Source organism: Drosophila biarmipes, chromosome 2L, assembly GCF_025231255.1.
Source record: "Drosophila biarmipes strain raj3 chromosome 2L, RU_DBia_V1.1, whole genome shotgun sequence".
Lineage (NCBI taxonomy): Eukaryota > Metazoa > Arthropoda > Insecta > Diptera > Drosophilidae > Drosophila > Drosophila biarmipes.
The window spans coordinates 7108138-7126100 of record NC_066612.1 but is presented as its reverse complement, the minus strand read 5'-3'; the positions used below and the strand labels follow the sequence as shown (position 1 = coordinate 7126100).

The following is a 17963-nucleotide window of genomic DNA, read 5'->3' as shown; positions in this document are numbered from 1 at the left end:
TCTAGCAGTTTTAGAGTTTAAGTGTTAAAGGTCTTAAGTTTAGATCACAAGAACGCACTTTAAACACTTTGATTTAAAAATGTGAATGGCTATTACACAACCAATAAGAGTATCTTAATGAAGAGGTATCGAGATCCCACTAGAGATATAGCAGTTGAGAACTAAATCCATAGGTATAAATTTAAAATACTGCATTCTTTACAGATACATATTTACCCTTTACATTTTAAAATATTAGGTCCTTGTTTTAAGTTAAGAAATTATTGCATTTCAAGCTGTTCCTAAGTCAAGCAACAAATAAAATCCTTCAATACCTGAGAACACTTTATTTGCCCCTGATTTAAACCGACCACTTCTCGCTGGCAAATTCTGCCGTGTTTATTTGAGCTTCGAGTGGGTCGGTTAATTAGCCAGCCACTGGGGTCGAGATGGGTTCATTGAAGTGCATATTTCAGGCCCAGCTGAGGCCACTCGATTCAATTAATTTCAACTGGCGAACAATGGAGGTCGCTTGCTAATTGGTCAGCCGGCCAGGCCGGGCCAGGGGAAAGGTAATCAAAACAACACACCAGCTAGAATCGCATTTACTCGGCTCAATGCTGGATAGACAGACCATGGAGCCACTTTCCAAAGGGAAAGGTACTATGTGGGCACACACAGCTGCATCAATTAGGTGGCTGCCACAAATTTGTCTGCTTTTCGGCTGTGGAAGTGGATGTGACATTCAAATGGAAGCCAGCAATCACAATTTACAGAAGATACCGGGGACAGACAGGCAAATAAACCAACATTTACATTGGCTCCATGGGGGGGGCACTTAGGGGCAAGGGGCAGAGGACAAGGGACACGGAGCTCCGGAGACAGCGTCACTTAATCGAATTATGCAACAACATCAGCAGATGACACAAGCCGAATGCAGCTGCAAATAACTACATTAACATATTCGATAACTTCGTCAGCCTGCCCCCGTCGCCATCCCCGTCCGCATCCGCATCATCATCCATCTGCCGCCCTCCGACTGGGTTTTAATTAAAATGCGCATATGGAATCCGCATCGGGGCAGGCCATGCACTTCACAGACAGACAGCTCGGAAAATCGAATCTTTTAGGCAAATTTCCTGAAAATACACCAGCCAGCGTCGGAAAAACACAGACAGGATGCCGCAATCCGGAGTTTTAACTATCCTGGCACTAATTATAATGATTCACGGCCTTTTGGCAGCCAACATCAATTATGAAATCCTATCTGATTATGGTAAGGGGTGGTACTTTGATCTATTTTTGGATGCAGTGATTCCTAGTTAATAAACTAGCTTAAGGATTTTACAACATTTAATCCAAGTAAATTGCCCTAGCCATTGCTTGGGCGTTAAGAATATCTAATATTTATTTTTATGTACACCCCTATATCATATCTCTTCCCAGGACATCCCAACAAGTGTGTAATGGACAGTCCCAAAGGCGAGAGTGGCAACTCACTGCACCATCCCACAAAGTGCGCGCAAATTGAGTGTGGCAGGGATGGTTGGGCCCTGGTCCATAGGTAGGCTCATCCACACTACTTAGTTGAACTTCAAACAATTATTAAATGTATTATATTCAGTTGCGAAGAGAAATATGCTCCCATAGGATGTGTATCTGAGGGATATGTAGATATTGAGGCTGACTTTCCCGAATGCTGCGAGATGAATTTCAAATGCAAAGATGCTTAAAATTTTGGGTTTACGTTTTACAAAGTGTGAGAGTGCATAAAATTATACATGAATTTAAAGAAATAAATAAAAATAAAATGTAATATAATTATAATAATTATAAATTTTTTAAAAAATATTTTATATAAAAACTATAACTGACAAGTTTATAAAATAATGAAGAATCCGTAGCTTAGATTAATCAAAGTAGTTTTGAAGAACAAGGTCGAAAGTTGTACAACCGATGCTCAAGTCACAGCATTTTCTAGTACTTTCCTTCCGCAAACTACTTGGCTAATCGAAGTAAATCCTTGCCCTAGGGCTACCCATGGCTGCGCTATCCTTTCTCCTCAGCGTCACGCTCCTGTGGATCCTTTTTCAGGCCTGTCAGTCGGCCGCATGGGAAGGCATCCGCTACGATCCGAGTGAGTGCAGACGATTCCGTTTGACAGCTCCACTTTCACACTCGCCCCCCATGCGCAGAGTATCCTGGTAAGTGCACCATCCACCAGGGACTCGTCCTGAATCCGGGTGTCAGCATCAAGGATCCCACGCACGAGTGCCGCCAAATTGTGTGCGGACACAGCGGACAGGTGGCCTTCCACAGGTGTGTCTGGCCCGCAAACCGCCTGCAGCTGAAAATCCAAATCTAATTGTGTCCCTTGGCAGCTGCGGAGTGACCGTCCTGTCGGACTCCTGCCGCCACGGTGCGTACATCAATCCCGAGAAACCCTATCCGGAGTGCTGCCGAAGGGCCCTTATTTGCAACTAGGCAGGCGGGTGCAGCTCTTTCATTCGGTTATTGGGGAGTTTATCCAAAACTATACACAATGTCGTTTGGCCCAGAATCTTGCATTCTTTTTGGTCTCCTCTGTGGCTTGGTGGTTTTCCAAGCCTTTGCTGATATTTCCCTTAACAACTATGGTGATTCGGGTGAGTGTGATAATGGATGGGTGATAAATTATTAAGTGGGGGTAATATTTTGCAGCCTATCCCAATCGCTGTGTACTCGATATTGGCTCTTCGGTGGTGCTGCTCAAAATGGGTCAGGCCTTTCGCCTGAAGTCCCTGCCCTGCACCACTATTTTCTGCACTGGAGATGGTTATGGCATGCTCTTCACGTGAGTACTTGGACTTTTTCCAGAAATATTATGACAATAATGTCTATTTTGTTTAACTTATGTAAAATATAAAGTAGGTTTTATACTTAAAATCAAGGGTTTAAATAATAATACCTATCATTTATTTATAGGTGTGATAAAAAGGCACCACCGGTTGATTGTCGCTATACGGAGTATTTAAACTGGGATGCTGACTATCCAGATTGCTGCGAGCGCAAAGTTGAGTGCAATTAAAATTTCTAATTGGAAAATGTTTTTAGTTACAAATTAGGTCAATGTCATGAAGTGAAATTCTATCGAAATTAGCCATTGGTTAAATAAATCGATTAGACCCGCGGCTATTTTTCGCAGCTGTTCTGCATAAATATGTTTATTATTTACTGCACTGGGGGCCATATTTTTCACCGCATCCAGCTAAACTGTTTATGGAGTTTATGGAGCTATCCCCTCCTGGCAGAGAGACTCGTGGTGGCCCAGATTTATTGACCGCTGGCCAAGGATCCGGATGCGGCCCTTCTGCCATGGCCTTCAAAATCTCGATGGCTTCCCGGGGGATTGGGATTGGAAAGAGGAAGGGGACGGGGATGGGTATGGAAAAAGGGCAGAAAGGACAGGAAGGATAAAAGACGGAAGGGTGGGGCAGAAATTGAAACCACAGCAACAACACTAATTGACATTTGAATGCGACTGTGGGGCAGATTAAGCCCCGGCTGCATTGCGGGTCAAATGTGACGACCTCGACAGTTGCTCCCAATTCGCAGCCATCTCGGTTTAAGGCCAGTTGCACCCTGACCCGACCCAGCATTTTCCCCTGCCCTGTCATGGTCCACGGCCCAAAATGCAATCAAAGTCGCATCTCAATTATGTGATCGATTGCCGATGAACAGTTGTCCCCAGCCAGCCGTTTAATTATTCAATTCGATTTACAACCATCAAATCAACATTTGGGGGCAGAGATGCACAGCTTAGGACTGGCATTTTGGCATTTATTAGACCATTTTAACTTAAGAACTGTGATTAATAAATGATAAATAAAAAAAGAAAGGGATAAAAAGCCAGTGATTTTATAGATACAATGTCTTAATCCGTAAAATAATAAATTTTTATATTAAATTTATATTCAAATATATTTAATTTAACCGTATCAATCTTTTGTGTTCTGGTAGGTGTTGTAAACATACTTAATTAAAGCTAATTTAATAAACAGGCCCCCAAATTATTTCGGTAACATAAATCAAATTTGGCATCTCTAACCACTCGCAAATCATCCCGATAAGAGGTGCTTTAGCTAATCCGCGAAACAGAAATTAATTTGCTGGTCGTGTTTAACGCATTCGACTGAAACTAATTAAAGTCGGTGTGTGTAGCTGGTGTATTAGCAGCGGATTTAATTTTAGCCCGCACGCACATCATTTGCAAGTTATTCCTTAAAATTAGCGTTGGCTTATCAAAGGTCAGAAGGGCCTGGGAAATGTATATGGTGATCATTAACCCAAATCCAAGAACCAAAACGCAGAAAAAGAAAACACGCCACAAAAGTTCCGATTCGGCAAGGACTGGCAAAGAAATCGGGCTTTTCTTTGTTTGCCCAACCGAAACTTGACCATGGGTACGAAAAAGTTCCGAGAAATGCCGGGGAAATGTAGGAGAAATGTAGGTTCTGCAGAGACCGCAGCTGGTTTTTAGTCGCATGCGAGAAGTGCCAGGCTCAGCATAAAAAAGTGAATATTACACTTTTTTACATGCCTTCTCTCTGTTTTCTGTGGCCAAGTGGGGTGGGGCCGGAGTTAAAGCCTTGTGAAAACACATGTACATACAGCATTTATAAATTGGCAGGGAATGGTGACCTCTCGGTGTGTGCAAAAGGTGAAGGTGATGTGGCTGTGGCTGTGGCTGTAGCTGTTGGCCGGGCTACAAATGTGTACATAAACGGAAACTGAAATAAAAGTCGGCGCAGAGAACGCTAAAAAATCGAGGAGGGCCAGTCGACGGGCCCAAAACTCAAATTCAACCGCCGCACGGCATATAAAATGTAAAAGGTGCCAAGGAGCAGCTTAAAATATGCAAACGCACAGGCCCCCGCACCTTCATACTTTGAACAGTATCCGTTTCCAAGTTGGCTGCAAGGAAAATCTTTAACATCTCAAATGGCGAACTACAGCCAAACTTTATTTATTCATTACTTTTCACGCGCTGTCCTGGGTTCACGTCTGAAAAAGGGCCTCGACCCACAAAAAACAAAACCAGGAAATTTAATTTCTGGGCTTTATAAAAGCACATAATGTTTATGAAATATTAAGCAATGCTGTTCGAATAAATAACTTGAGGAATTGTAATAACAAATAGTTTTTGCAAATCTAAAACAAAGATGGGTTTAAAAAAATACACAGATATTATAACTTTATAAAAACAATTTATGAATTTCCCAAAAGAAATAATTCAATTAACGTCTATAGTTAACTATTTTTTTTCAAATAGTAAATTTTTTTGCCTTTTAATGACCACAATTTATACTCCTCTAAAGTGAATGTCCATCAATAACTTGTTTATTCCAACGCCATAAATCAAATATTTTGCTAAACTCTTCTGACAGCAAAAATAACGCTCTTCATGCCATCAAAATAGTTGTCAAATTATCACGGATCTGAGCAGTAAAATATTATTTCCCTATATTGATTTATTTTTTCCCGTCCCTAACTACTTTTTAGTTTTTAAAAAAGGAAAACTATTTATCGCTTATTTTTCTCACTGCTTTGCTGCTTTTTTGCACAGAATGGACTTGTGGTGCCCGAAAATATCCTCTGAAATTGAATTTTTCCCCTTCAATGCTCGTTTATGTGTGCTTGCGAGGAGCGTATCCTTATTTTCTTGTTTTTATTTTTTTGCTCGAATAAGTCTGAGTGTGTATGCAAAATAAATTATGAGAGTAAGGCACTGCGGACTGTTGCTCTTGTTTTACGAGCTGTTGGCAAAGATGGTTGCCATAAAAATGTTTCGGGGGTCGGGAGAACTTTTATTCGCCATGATTTGTAGTAGTCGCAACGTAATGTTTGCCATGAATTATGAAGAGGACATCTTTTGAGCCATCTGCTTGTTTATTACCCATGGACTAGCATTCAATAGGAAAATGTATATTGTTAAGGGAAGCAATATTTAAATAAATTTCATTTGTTATAGTATTTTTCACGGAATTAGTTATGCCAATTTCACAGTCATAACTCAGTCCATTGGAGTATCTAATACAGTGCAGAAGATGAAGCTCCTCTGGCTGCTGATACTGGGTAAAATAACAGAATACTGGGTAATATTATTTCACAAAAATATATTTTCACACATAAAAGCTTCTGTTGCTGGGGAGCATTGCGATAGACCCTGTCCCACGAGAGATAACCCCGGATGTGCCAGCAGGAATGGCCATTGCTTTTACACCGTGCGCCATCCGTGCGTTTTGCAGGCCATCAACTGTTATCGGAAGTCGAAACGCTTATCTGGTAAATATCGATCGTGATTTGTATCTAACAATCATTTCAAACATTTTTTTTTAGCTCTGAAGCCCGTTTCTCGCAGCAAGTGTACCAAGCACCAAGTTCCAGTGTGCGAAAATATTGATACATCGTGATAAGTTTATGTTTATAGATTATATTTTTATTTCTTTATTTACAAAAAATATATTTAAAGTGAAGTCCTTAAACATTTTCCCTATTCTATAAATCCACAAAGCTAAAATAGAAAGTATCTCCATTTACATAAAACATTATTTGAAATAAATCACGTATCCGCCCTGTTTTACCTCCCCAGAACGGGTTTTCCACGTCTTTGTAATTTTCCCTATTCTACAAATCCACGAAGCTAAAATTAGAAGTTGCTCCATTTATAAACAATCGATTGGTAGTAATTAGAAAACATTGTTCAAAAATAAATCACGTATCCGCCCAGTTTCCCCTCCGCAGAGCGCACAAAAGTAGGCAACACCAGGACCATTAGCCAGTAACTAGTTTACTTTAATAGCCGGTCACTCTTGTCTAATTATAACAAAACTGTTCCCGCTGCACGCCCATTATGCCACGCCCCGTCTGGGGAGTGCCCATTTTTAGGGGCGTGTCAGGGGAGGTTGGCTGTGTCAATCTCAGCTTTTGACGGTCGTTTATCCACGTATATCGTAGAAAAACCCGACGTGACACAAGTTTATTGACATTTTCCACTGTTTGGACGTGGCTTGCCTTCTTCATCGCTTTATGCGCTGTTTCCTTTCAGCCAAATGGATATATATGCTATGCAAATAGTAGGCAAAGTTGGAAAATGTAGTTGAAAAAGTGAAAAAATGGAATTCAAGGATTATACCATACTGAATTTTATAAGCAAATTGCCATGAGTAACTAATCCTTGCTCCCACAGTTTATTATCAAGATTATGCTGAAAAGCAATTATCAATTAGACCAGAAAAATGTGTTTGAGTAAATCAAGCAAAGCATATAGAGTTTGCCATATTGTAAATTAAATGCTTTTGATTATTATCGTTTCTCGCCTCATGGTAAACATTATCATAAAAAATCGATGTGATGACTGCCAAATTGATTTAGCTGCTTTTATGTGGCAAATAAGCAAGCAAATAAAACTATTCATCTCTGAGGAATAACGAATACATTTTTCGATGTGGGCGTTGTAGATTCAAAGATTAATTATGCGTTTGATTTTGGTCTCCCCATGCATGCATTTTTCATTTGGGTTTCCAGGCGATTTTTATGGCTCATTTAAGTTGGAGCTCAGTTAGGGAATAATCGATTTGGTGAGGGAAAAACCGAAATGGAGGAAAAACACAAATGTTTGCACACTCACCTTCAGAGTAGGCCACCAACTAGAATCTGCTGCGCCAAGGATTCACAAAAGATGAGGATGAACGTGAGGCCGCGCCGAGGAGGAGAGCCAAGAACAAGCACAATGGGCGAGTAGATGGATGCTCGGATCCTTTGGATGCGCGGCTGCTTGGATGCTTGGATGCTGCAGGATGTTTGGATGGTTTATTCTTGTCCAAGGTAACGCAGACACACGCGTGCTCCGGCAAGGCAAACAGACACAAACAAAAACGGAATCAACTCGCTGAAAACGACCACGAAATGTTGCCAATGTGCATTCTTTTCTCGCGTTTTGTGTAATTTTCGTTATTCGCTGTTGTTGGGAAAAATCACGCATCACCACAGGGCAATCTTCTTGGCCTTTGTCTCACCTGCCCCCCCGCTCTCTTCTAATTAGGCTAAACTACCTGGCACTATGGCTTCCGCCTATCTGCATCCGTAACGATTATGGCCAGCATTGTTCCGCCAATATTAATGCCAATCTCTGAATACCTGGCCAAATGCCCAGGCCCAGGCCCATGCCCATTCCCATTTCCATGCCCACCATGCGAATAAATATTATCTCAATGCCAGATTGCGTATACGCCGCGTCGGCGCATTGGCAATCGCACGAGTTTCGCTAATGGCATTTCAATAAGAACAGCAGGAAAAACTGCTGGCTGACCACAGTGAAGCCTCTGCATGAATAATGAATCAATTTTTATTACACAGCCATCATGTGTGTGTGTGCTGTGAATAATACAAAAGCTGGCGCTTAATAATGCACGAATGCATTGGGGGTGTCAGGGGGTTGTCCGGGGTCCTGGCCCTGCGACAGGACCTATTTTGCATAAAGGTCAGCCAGCATACGACAAACTTCAGCTTGATGTGCAACTGTAATGAAAAAGTTGGTCACTTTTCCGCACCCCAATGTCCCGGTCTCTCCTCTGCCATTTAACTTTGGGTGTCCAAAAAAGGGATTTATACAAACAGCACAAACTCTAGAGCAACATGTGCTGCTGCCCAAAGTTGACCATTTCTAATTTAAGAATGTGAATGGTGACCCTAAAAACACAGAGAGTTTTTATTAATTTTTAAATGCTATCTCAGCAAATACTTGGCAAGCTGTGCGATATCAATTGCAAGATTAGTTGTGCAGTCAAAGAATCCCTAGCCAAAAGATAGATTAAAGTTTACTATTAAACAAATCTGGTAATTCTTAAGATTTATAGGGGACTTTAACTAATTTTATTTATTAAAAAATAAATATTTTTTGCCATAGTTATAATATAAGTTATACCAAGACTTTATAGATATGGCTGTAGTAAGACTTTACCCTAAGCCAAAACTGTTTTTGTTTCGATTATATTTCATTTCTGGTTATATTATTTATTTTATTTTATTTAGGATTTTTTACATTTATATATTTGCATATTTGCATTTAATACTTCCTATTTGTAAGATTTTGTGCAAAATATTTATCCGACTCCCCTCTCGATCGTAAATATCCTTGGCACCCTTTGCGTTTGACTTCGGAGCCAACATCATTTCGTGACATTGAAAAGGCTCTTTGTGGCAACTGTTGTTGTTGACGGAACGAGTGTTGCAGGACCTTCCACAAAGGAGGCTCGGAGAGCGGGAGAGCGCCGGAAATGCAGGGCGAGACAGGTGTCAATTGCGTTGGGTTACCTGTTACATGCCCTTGGCTACGAGTGAGTGTGTGTTTTATAGGGGGGGGGGAGTGTGTTGCGGAGGGGGAACCGCAGCAGACCTAACCCGTGGGATTGCCCGTTTCGGAGGCTGCGGGAATCGTAAATCGCATGCAAATGCCCTCGCATTGGCGACTGTCGCATAAAACTAAGTGACAAAGAAGGACATTAAGGTTTGTGAGGCGAGAGAACCTGCGAGACACACACACACACAAACACACATTCATAATGCTTTTCCCCGCCAGGAGAACAGTAATGATGGTGACGATGATGATGATGATATTTTCTGATATTGCCCATCACATTGTTGTGCTTTTACGACTGTTATCCTTGAGTGAAGAACTTGCCACAGGATGCTAGCACACTAACACACTAGCGCACGCACACCGACTCAGGCAGGCACTCACACCGACACACGCACACGCATGTGCGAAAGGAGCGAGCTTTTACGGTACTTATTGCCTAAACCGTTAGTTTCCGCCACAAAGAGAGTGAGAGAGAGAGAGAGCCAGAGAAGAGAGTGAGCAGAATTTTCACCTTCGCACTTTCAACTTTTTTCTCCTTTTTTTAACTTTTTAACTTCTATATTTCAAATGCATTTGTTGTGATTTATTATTATAATTTTTCTCTGTGTATGGCCACAAAATCACGACTTCGGCCCGCACTGGTCACTTTGAAACCACTCATTCGAAATCACACTTCGCTGCTGGATTTTCTCGCAGTGTTTCGGCCTGGGCCATTTATGAATATGTTTTTTAATTTTAAATATTTACACACGCGCCTCCAGCGAACACAGCACACACGGTATGTTGTTCCGTCGCCCGTTGGATTAGAACTGAACCCGAATGCGAAATGCTGGCGGAATGCTAACAAGTTCGCGAGCACAGCCGTGGTTTTCCACGAGCTTTCCGCACGGACCTCGGCGTGGGTGGCGTAAGAGAGCCGAAAGAGAGGCGGAAGAGTAAATCAGGAGACTTAAGAGAAATATTACACTTCAGGGTATTTTAATAGAATGAACAGCATTATCAATAATATCAAGAACCATGAAAAATTAGGCTTTTCTTAATATTTTGGATTTTATTTTTTGTTCTAGGAGATATTGACTTTTTTGATTTTTCTTCTTGGATGAAACTTTAATAAAATCTACACTCATATTTCGACAAATTCTGTGGTCCGACTCTCAAGTTAGAATTATAATTTTGGTCTTATATATACTAGGTTCTTAAAAAATATATATATTCACTTTTTTATCGATATAATGAAAAATAAGATAATAGTCAATTTTTTCAGTTTACTGTGATCTTTTTTTAATTTGATAGCACTTTTAAAAAGAGTCGTTTGGTGGAGAAAACCGAAACAATTTTATTAATTTTATACACCTAACATTTATTGTCAGCGACGTCTACAAAAATAGAAAAAACCTTTTAACTTATAACTACAGTTTCAAAAATATCCCCATAAAGTGTTATCGAAAATGTCATACTTGAAAGTAAGAAAATATCGATAGTCGCAATCGATGTTTAGAACATGTTTACTGGGGGAGTGCCGCCTCTAGGTCACAAAGGTGTAAACAAAAACAAGGAAATCTTAAACGTTTCAACACAATAGCACTTTTAAGGCCAAAGGTATCATCAAAACCATGTCCGACGAGTACGCATGCGTGGCCAAGGGAAAGCTCAAGCTGAAGAACGACTCGGATCTCAAGAAAAAGAAGAAGAAGCACAAGAGCAAGGACAAGGAGAAGGAGCTGCAGAAGGCGTATGTGGAGCAGCATGTGGCGGAGACGGGCGCCACCTCCTCATCCGGCGCCAGTGGGTATGAACGCAAGCTCACCAAGGCGGAACTGGCCAGCAAGAAGCAGCAGGAGAAGATGCGCAACAAGCGCATCATGGACAAGGCACAAACCACGCACAAGGAGCGCGTGGAGAAGTTCAACGAGCACCTGGACACGCTGACCGAGCACTTCGACATCCCCAAGGTCTCCTGGACGAAGTGAGGCGACACCAGTCGTAACTTAAAGCATACATTTATTATTAGGTTAAGTAATTTCGACTATGTTGTGACCTGGGGCGTGAAAGGGAAATGTGAGAGGGTGGCCAAAATAAACGATCCGGATGGCACAACTAAGCTAAATACACAGACATATGTAGTTACAACGTAAAGAGGGGTAGTTTCCAACTTTCAGTCCAGTCTCCTCGGCGGGCTTCGGAGCTCCTAGAGCGGGGCGATCAGCTCGAACATGGCGTACTTCCAGGTCCAGGAGCGCACCAATTGCTCGAAGCGTTCGCGCTCGTGTTCATAGATGTATCCCACTTCCGGCTCCATGCAGACATCGGTGTACGGATCGGTCAGCAAGCTCTGCACCGACAGCAGCACCTTGGCCACGTTCAGCGCCAGCGACCAGTTTTGCTTCTGGAAAATGTCAATGCCGACGTCGCCATGCCGCGACACATTCGGATGCAGGATCTTGGTGAGGAAACGCACCGTCGGCGGTGTCATCGGATAGCGTTCCGGGAAGTAGATGAACAGAAAGAACTTGCCACCCTCGTAGGGGCTGCCCGGTGGCCCCAGGATCGTGGCCTGCCAGTAGTTGTTTTGCCTGTCCAGCGGTATGGCCGATATGCCCTCGGTGTCGTAGCTGTTCAGCAAATTCGCCTCGCCGCGCAGGAAGTTGTTTCGAATCACGTTGCCCGGCTCCCGTTCGCCCGGCTGGTGAACCGCCTGCTCCTCCTCCTCACCCCGACCACCCATCTCGATCAGGCAGGTGCGGCAGAAGCAGGAGGACATCAGGGCCCCGTACAACCGATACCAGTTGGGGTTGTCCGCCAAGCTGTCGAACAGCGGCCAGCGCTGCTTGATATACGCCTTCCACATGCTCTGAGCCGTGTTCTTGCCGACGATGTCGTGCCATTGCTTGCATACCTCACTGGCCATCCAAAGCGACATGTCGTCCAGATAGGCGAATATCTTCAGCATCACCTCGACGGGTATCATGTTGACAATGTTCCTACTGCTGCCACTTGCCCCGCTTCCACCGGCGGCGTTGTATTCATGGGCTCTCGCCCTTCCATCGGCCAACTCGTGCACATAGTGGGGCAGCGCCAATGGACCCATGGCCCGAGGACGCTTGATCGGCAGCAGGAAGGGATTGACAGCCCGTTCTTGCTCAAAGTCGCGCTCCGGAGACTCGCGTCGTGGTGCCGCCGGCTCGGCCGCCAGCTGGGGCAGATCGTCCTCTGGCAGGTCTGGCTCCTGTTCATCCTGTTCCTGCTCCACTGGTAGCAGTGGATCGGCTGGCGGCTCCGGATCCTCGAGATCCTCAAAGCCCATAATATCCACATCGTTCTCGGTCTCCTCGTCCTCTTGTTTGTCCTTGAACGGCGGCTCGTCGTTGCCAGAGTCCTCGTCGTCTGAGAGCTCCGTCAGCAGCTCCTCTGCCCGCTGGGCGTTGTACAGAAAGGCGTGGCAGGCGCCGCACAACGGCTCGCCGAAGTTGGGCCCATAGTAGCCGTTGCACACCCAGCAGGTGTTGCTATTCTGCGAATTGGAAAGGCAGCAGACAGTCAGTTCATCGGACTGCAAGAAAGAGGCTTGTTCCATATTGTATACACACCGAAAAAGAGAACGTCGGCTCCACCAGCTGATGTGGGCTACGGTCCGGATCGTCCATCTCGTCGCTGCTGCTGGTCAGCTCCTTGAGCAACTTCTCCTGGTCCTTTTGCTGCTGCGCTGGCACGCAGCTAGTCATTTTATCCTGATCTCCCGAGAAACTGTGCGAAAACAAAATAGAGGTGGAGAAACATCGATGGCCACAAGGATGTCATCGATGGGCTCAAAACATCGGTAGCATCGATGTTTGGCAGCAAGTTATCGATACTATTTAAGTTTAAAAATAAATAACATAACTGAAAGTTGTATTCAAATATTAATTATACAGTAAAATAATCAAGAAAATATACAACAATTTTTAGAAACCGAATTAGAATAGAATACTTCTAAAGCACTACCGGAGCATTTAAGAAAAATAACTCTTTACTTTGATTAAAGAATTTAACAGCCAACAGGTTATCGAATTACTAAAAAGGTTTCCCAGTTTAATATGTATCATCTATTCGTCCTGATAAGCAGCTCCTTTGTTTTATCAATAAAAACATGATATAAATAAAGATAATCTTATTAACATTTCATGTTCCACCCCTGAAACAAGCACTTTTTGTGTATTAATGAGACCACACCTGTAACCAAACTTTTGTCATCGACTAAGGACCATCCCTAGGGACTATCGGTCGATAACCAAAACAAAACAGCTGCGATACCGTCACACGTGCAATTTATGTGAAATTCATCCGGAAAATGAAGCCAAAAAAGAAGCTGGGCAAGTTGGACAATGAAAATCAAATATATCAAACATCTGCTAACCGATCCCTTCATTACAGGTGTCGGGCTGAGCCGCGAGGAGCGACAGGTGCTTGTTATCGGGGAGATCATCCAGGAGCTGCTGCGGGCGCACGAGGCCAAGAAGGATGTGAACCTCAACAGGATGAAGTCCCTGGTGTCCTCCAAGTACGGACTGGACAGCTCACCGCGCCTGGTGGACATCATTGCAGCCGTGCCGCAGGACGCCAAGAAGATCCTGCTTCCCAAGCTGAGGGCCAAGCCCATTCGCACAGCAAGTGGAGTAAGTCGTGTTATATATTTTTAAACAGCCTCCCTTATCCTCTCCCTTTACTCCAGATTGCCGTGGTGGCCGTCATGTGCAAGCCGCATCGCTGTCCACACATCAACATGACGGGCAACATCTGTGTCTATTGCCCCGGTGGACCAGACAGCGACTTCGAGTACTCCACGCAGTCGTACACGGGCTATGAGCCCACCTCGATGCGAGCCAGTAAGTTGCTGTGTTTTACCCAAACAATATATACCAAACAAATTACATTGCAGTCCGGGCTCGATACGATCCCTTCCTGCAGACGCGCCACCGCGTCGAACAGCTGAAGCAGCTGGGTCACAGCGTGGACAAGGTGGAGTTCATCGTGATGGGCGGAACGTTTATGTGCCTGCCCGAGGAGTACCGCGACTACTTCATCCGGAACCTGCACGATGCCCTTTCCGGTCACAGCAGTGCCAATGTGGCGGAGGCCGTTCGCTACTCAGAGAAGTCGCGCACCAAGTGCATTGGCATCACCATAGAGACGCGTCCGGACTACTGCCTTAAGCGGCACATTTCAGACATGCTAAACTACGGCTGCACCCGGTTGGAGATTGGCGTGCAATCCGTTTACGAGGACGTGGCCAGGGACACGAATCGAGGACACACCGTGCGGGCGGTGTGCGAGAGCTTCCAGCTGGGCAAAGATGCCGGCTACAAGATCGTGACGCACATGATGCCCGATCTTCCGAACGTGGACTTTGAGCGCGACATAGAGCAGTTCATCGAGTACTTTGAGAACCCCGCCTTCCGCTCCGACGGCCTGAAGATCTATCCCACACTCGTCATTCGTGGCACAGGACTCTATGAGCTGTGGAAGACCGGGCGGTATAAGTCCTACCCACCATCGATGCTGGTTGACCTGGTGGCCAAGATCCTGGCCCTTGTACCACCTTGGACACGAGTCTACCGCGTGCAGCGCGACATTCCCATGCCTCTTGTTAGGTAAGTTAGATATGATGGAGTCATTTTATCAAACCTGACATGTTTATCTCATCCAGTTCCGGCGTGGAGCACGGCAATCTCCGCGAGTTGGCTCTGGCCCGCATGAAGGATCTCGGGACCACTTGCCGCGATGTTAGGACGCGCGAGGTTGGCATTCAGGAGATCCACAACAAGGTGCGTCCATACGAGATCGAGTTAATTCGCAGGGACTATGTGGCCAACGGCGGCTGGGAAACGTTCCTCTCCTACGAAGATCCCGAGCAGGACATTCTCGTGGGTCTTCTTAGGCTGCGTAAGTGCTCCCCAGACACCTTCCGACCGGAGTTGAAGGGCGCGTGCTCCATTGTGCGCGAACTGCACGTATATGGCTCAGTGGTGCCGGTTAACGCCCGTGATCCCACCAAGTTCCAGCACCAGGGCTTCGGTATGTTGCTCATGGAGGAGGCGGAGCGAATTTCTCGCGAGGAGCATGGCAGCACCAAATTGGCGGTCATATCGGGAGTGGGCACCAGGAACTACTATCGCAAGCTGGGATACGAACTGGACGGGCCCTACATGTCCAAGAGCATAGCCTAATTGGGAATTACAATGCAGATTCCTAATGGCCTTAAATAAATTTAAAATTCAATGACTATGTTGGTGTAGCTTGATGGATTTAACATTTGTATTTATCACGCTAGGAGCAGTAAGATTTCGCTACCTAAAACTACGGTCTTAAGTATATACAATAATATATATAGAGTGGATTGATTTATTCGCTTAAGATCAAAGTCTTAAAGTATCCATGATACTACATATTTTTGGCTTTAACATCTCACAAAAAAAGTTCTTGTTCGTCACTTTATATTTGAAAATAAAAAGAAATATAAGTTTAAAATCCAATGCATCAACATAAATCTACCCACTCTAATATACACACACATAAATAAATAAGTTAATTTCTGCTGAGGAAAGTGTGCGAGAGAATGTTAGACAATGGCTTCCGCCGAGCCGAAGACCATGAATATGATCCATCCGACCAGATTAATGCCAGCCGCCGCGCTGAACACCATCGGCCAACTCTGCGTGAGCTCCAGAATGTGTCCGGCCAGATAGACACCGAGGAAGCCAGGTATCGCGCCCACTGTGTTCATCAGACCAAAGACGCTGCCCGAGTGCAAAGGAGCCAGATCCTGGGGATTCACCGTCACCGCGTTGTTGTGGAAGCCCGTGCCGGCAATAATGATGGTCATGCAGATGAGGGCCGTGTGGAAGTCAGAGGTGCGGCTCATCACGAACAGAGCCAAGTTCTGTGCGGCAAAGCAGCAGCTCTGGATGAACTTGCGCACCGTCGTCGTATGCCACTCGCGGGCGAGCAACCTGGTGGTCAAGTACTTGGCGAACAGAGTGCACGGCGGCAAGGCCAGCCACGGTATCATGTTGACCACCCAGCCCTTGGCGTGCGGAAAGCCGTCGTGAAAGTAGGTGGGCAGCCATGAGAGCAGCACAAAGAAGCAGTTCATCTCGCAGGCGTGGGTCAGCACACAAGCCCAGAAGGACAGGCGACTGAAGTAGCGCAGCCAGGGCACGGCCGTCGCCTCGGCAGGACTCTTGTTGGCGCACAGTCGCGAGGGCGTGGCTATGTTTATGATCCGATTGCGTTCACCGGCCATTGCGTAGTAGCGCAGCACCAGCGCCCAGGCAATGCCCATCAGACCAATCACCCGGAAGACGTACGACCAGCCGAAGTAATCCAGCAGAAAGGATCCCATGATTCCTGTTAAGAGAGTGCCCAAGGCGGAGCCGGCTGTGAGCAGGCCAAAGAAGCTGCTCCTCTCATTGGGGCACAGATTCTGCAATGGATAAGATTGCAGCTTATGTGGGAAGAACTATGATGACTACCCACCTGACTTGTCAAGCTGATCATGCTGGGAAAGTGGACGCCCTGGAGGGCGCCGTTCAAAATGCGAATGGCCACGATGAAGGGAATGGCATAGCTCTTGATTGAGCCCGCCGACCAGATAATAGTGGGCATCAGGAATGTGATGAGCGACCAGCCGACTGCGGCGAACAGGATGACACGCTGACCTCCAAAGCGGTCGCTGAAATAGCCGCCCACAACCTGTGTGAGCGTGTAGCCCCAGAAGAAGGAGCTCAGCACGGTGCCGGAGTCGGTTTTGCTCCACTTCTGGGCGGATGCCACGGCCGGCACAAGAAGTGGCATGGTGGTGCGGGTGGAGTAGAGCATGCAGGTGCCCGTTATCAGGGTGATGAACCACACGCGTTTCTCGTGCCTGCCGAGAGTCGAAGGGGAGTACTTAGTGATAGGATTAGGGGGATGCATGCAGGGATTCCCACCTGGTCCATATGCTCTGCGTGTCCACCAGCTCCCCACGCAGCAGCGAGTACTTTAGCTTTTCGTCCATGGTCATAAAATGGGGTCCGGATCTATTGCTCCTGCTTCACGTCACATACCAACTCCAACTGCTGCGTTGCTTGCCGTTGTGGCATGTTCTAATGGCCTTTGTTTACTTTCATTCGGTTTGGTTTGTCCCAGAACACAAAGTATTTGCGCGATTATGTTTTTACGTGGCTGTTTTTCCAGCAGCCGCTGGATCTCAGAGCATAGTCCGGCCGACTCGACTTGCATGTGCGCTACTTTTTTAATTTAAGAATTTTTACGCACACAAAAAAAATGATACATTACATATAGATATTAACAATAATTTAAAATTATTATTTAAATTTAATAGATGAAAATATTTTTTGATTTATAGGTAATGACCATAGTTTATTAACTCGAATTTCTCACTTGAAAAAATACTTCCATATTTTATATTAAAATAAAATGCGTATAGTTACTTTTTTTCGAGGATAGATAATACCCATAGGCCCCGGTGTAGGGTGCACAAAACAGTATGCCCGAATATAGTTTTCCGTGTTTATGTTATGTCGATATGCGCTGAATCGATAATAAA

General features: G+C 45.0%; 9 protein-coding genes across 9 annotated transcripts in view; 6 read left to right on the top strand and 3 right to left on the bottom strand.

Annotated features, from left to right (window-relative positions):
- LOC108027804 (uncharacterized) overlaps positions 1–10163 on the bottom strand; it is a 48030-nt gene extending 37867 nt beyond the window's left edge. Inside the window, exons 1-2 of the mRNA XM_044094085.2 lie at positions 9891–10163; positions 7649–7978 (exon numbers count right to left, since the gene is read on the bottom strand). The gene's annotated coding sequence lies outside the window, so the exon portion shown is untranslated. The remainder of the gene's footprint in view (positions 1–7648; positions 7979–9890) is intronic.
- On the top strand, positions 1069–1783 carry LOC122818821 (uncharacterized). The gene is made up of 3 exons (XM_044094086.2): positions 1069–1255; positions 1426–1543; positions 1604–1783. The coding sequence occupies exons 1-3, from the start codon at positions 1159–1161 to the stop codon at positions 1710–1712; spliced, it is 324 nt and encodes a 107-aa protein (XP_043950021.1). The 5' UTR covers positions 1069–1158; the 3' UTR covers positions 1713–1783.
- On the top strand, positions 1912–2499 carry LOC108027809 (uncharacterized). Its single transcript, XM_017099387.3, has 3 exons — positions 1912–2116; positions 2175–2298; positions 2361–2499. Exons 1-3 carry the CDS (start codon positions 2020–2022, stop codon positions 2461–2463), a joined length of 324 nt encoding a protein of 107 aa, XP_016954876.1. The 5' UTR covers positions 1912–2019; the 3' UTR covers positions 2464–2499.
- LOC108027808 (uncharacterized) lies at positions 2389–3177 on the top strand. The gene is made up of 3 exons (XM_017099386.3): positions 2389–2624; positions 2680–2812; positions 2944–3177. Exons 1-3 carry the CDS (start codon positions 2522–2524, stop codon positions 3044–3046), a joined length of 339 nt encoding a protein of 112 aa, XP_016954875.1. The 5' UTR covers positions 2389–2521; the 3' UTR covers positions 3047–3177.
- LOC108027810 (uncharacterized) lies at positions 6053–6503 on the top strand. The gene is made up of 3 exons (XM_017099388.3): positions 6053–6093; positions 6154–6303; positions 6358–6503. The coding sequence occupies exons 1-3, from the start codon at positions 6066–6068 to the stop codon at positions 6429–6431; spliced, it is 252 nt and encodes an 83-aa protein (XP_016954877.1). The 5' UTR covers positions 6053–6065; the 3' UTR covers positions 6432–6503.
- A 668-nt stretch (positions 10164–10831) lies between the features above and the next one.
- LOC108027915 (protein FAM32A-like) lies at positions 10832–11486 on the top strand. Its single transcript, XM_017099538.3, has one exon. It carries the CDS (start codon positions 10993–10995, stop codon positions 11347–11349), a length of 357 nt encoding a protein of 118 aa, XP_016955027.1. The 5' UTR covers positions 10832–10992; the 3' UTR covers positions 11350–11486.
- On the bottom strand, positions 11364–13152 carry LOC108027914 (uncharacterized). The gene is made up of 2 exons (XM_017099535.3): positions 12967–13152; positions 11364–12890 (listed from the first exon to the last, which is right to left on the bottom strand). Exons 1-2 carry the CDS (start codon positions 13099–13101, stop codon positions 11568–11570), a joined length of 1458 nt encoding a protein of 485 aa, XP_016955024.1. The 5' UTR covers positions 13102–13152; the 3' UTR covers positions 11364–11567.
- Positions 13153–13626: 474 nt separating this feature from the next.
- Positions 13627–15638, top strand: LOC108027846 (elongator complex protein 3). Its single transcript, XM_017099438.2, has 5 exons — positions 13627–13728; positions 13790–14031; positions 14088–14241; positions 14295–15006; positions 15063–15638. The coding sequence occupies exons 1-5, from the start codon at positions 13707–13709 to the stop codon at positions 15580–15582; spliced, it is 1650 nt and encodes a 549-aa protein (XP_016954927.1). The 5' UTR covers positions 13627–13706; the 3' UTR covers positions 15583–15638.
- Positions 15639–17914, bottom strand: LOC108027847 (solute carrier family 17 member 9). Its single transcript, XM_017099439.3, has 4 exons — positions 17848–17914; positions 17344–17643; positions 16892–17279; positions 15639–16838 (listed from the first exon to the last, which is right to left on the bottom strand). Exons 2-4 carry the CDS (start codon positions 17415–17417, stop codon positions 15975–15977), a joined length of 1326 nt encoding a protein of 441 aa, XP_016954928.1. The 5' UTR covers positions 17418–17643; positions 17848–17914; the 3' UTR covers positions 15639–15974.
- Positions 17915–17963: the final 49 nt, after the last annotated feature.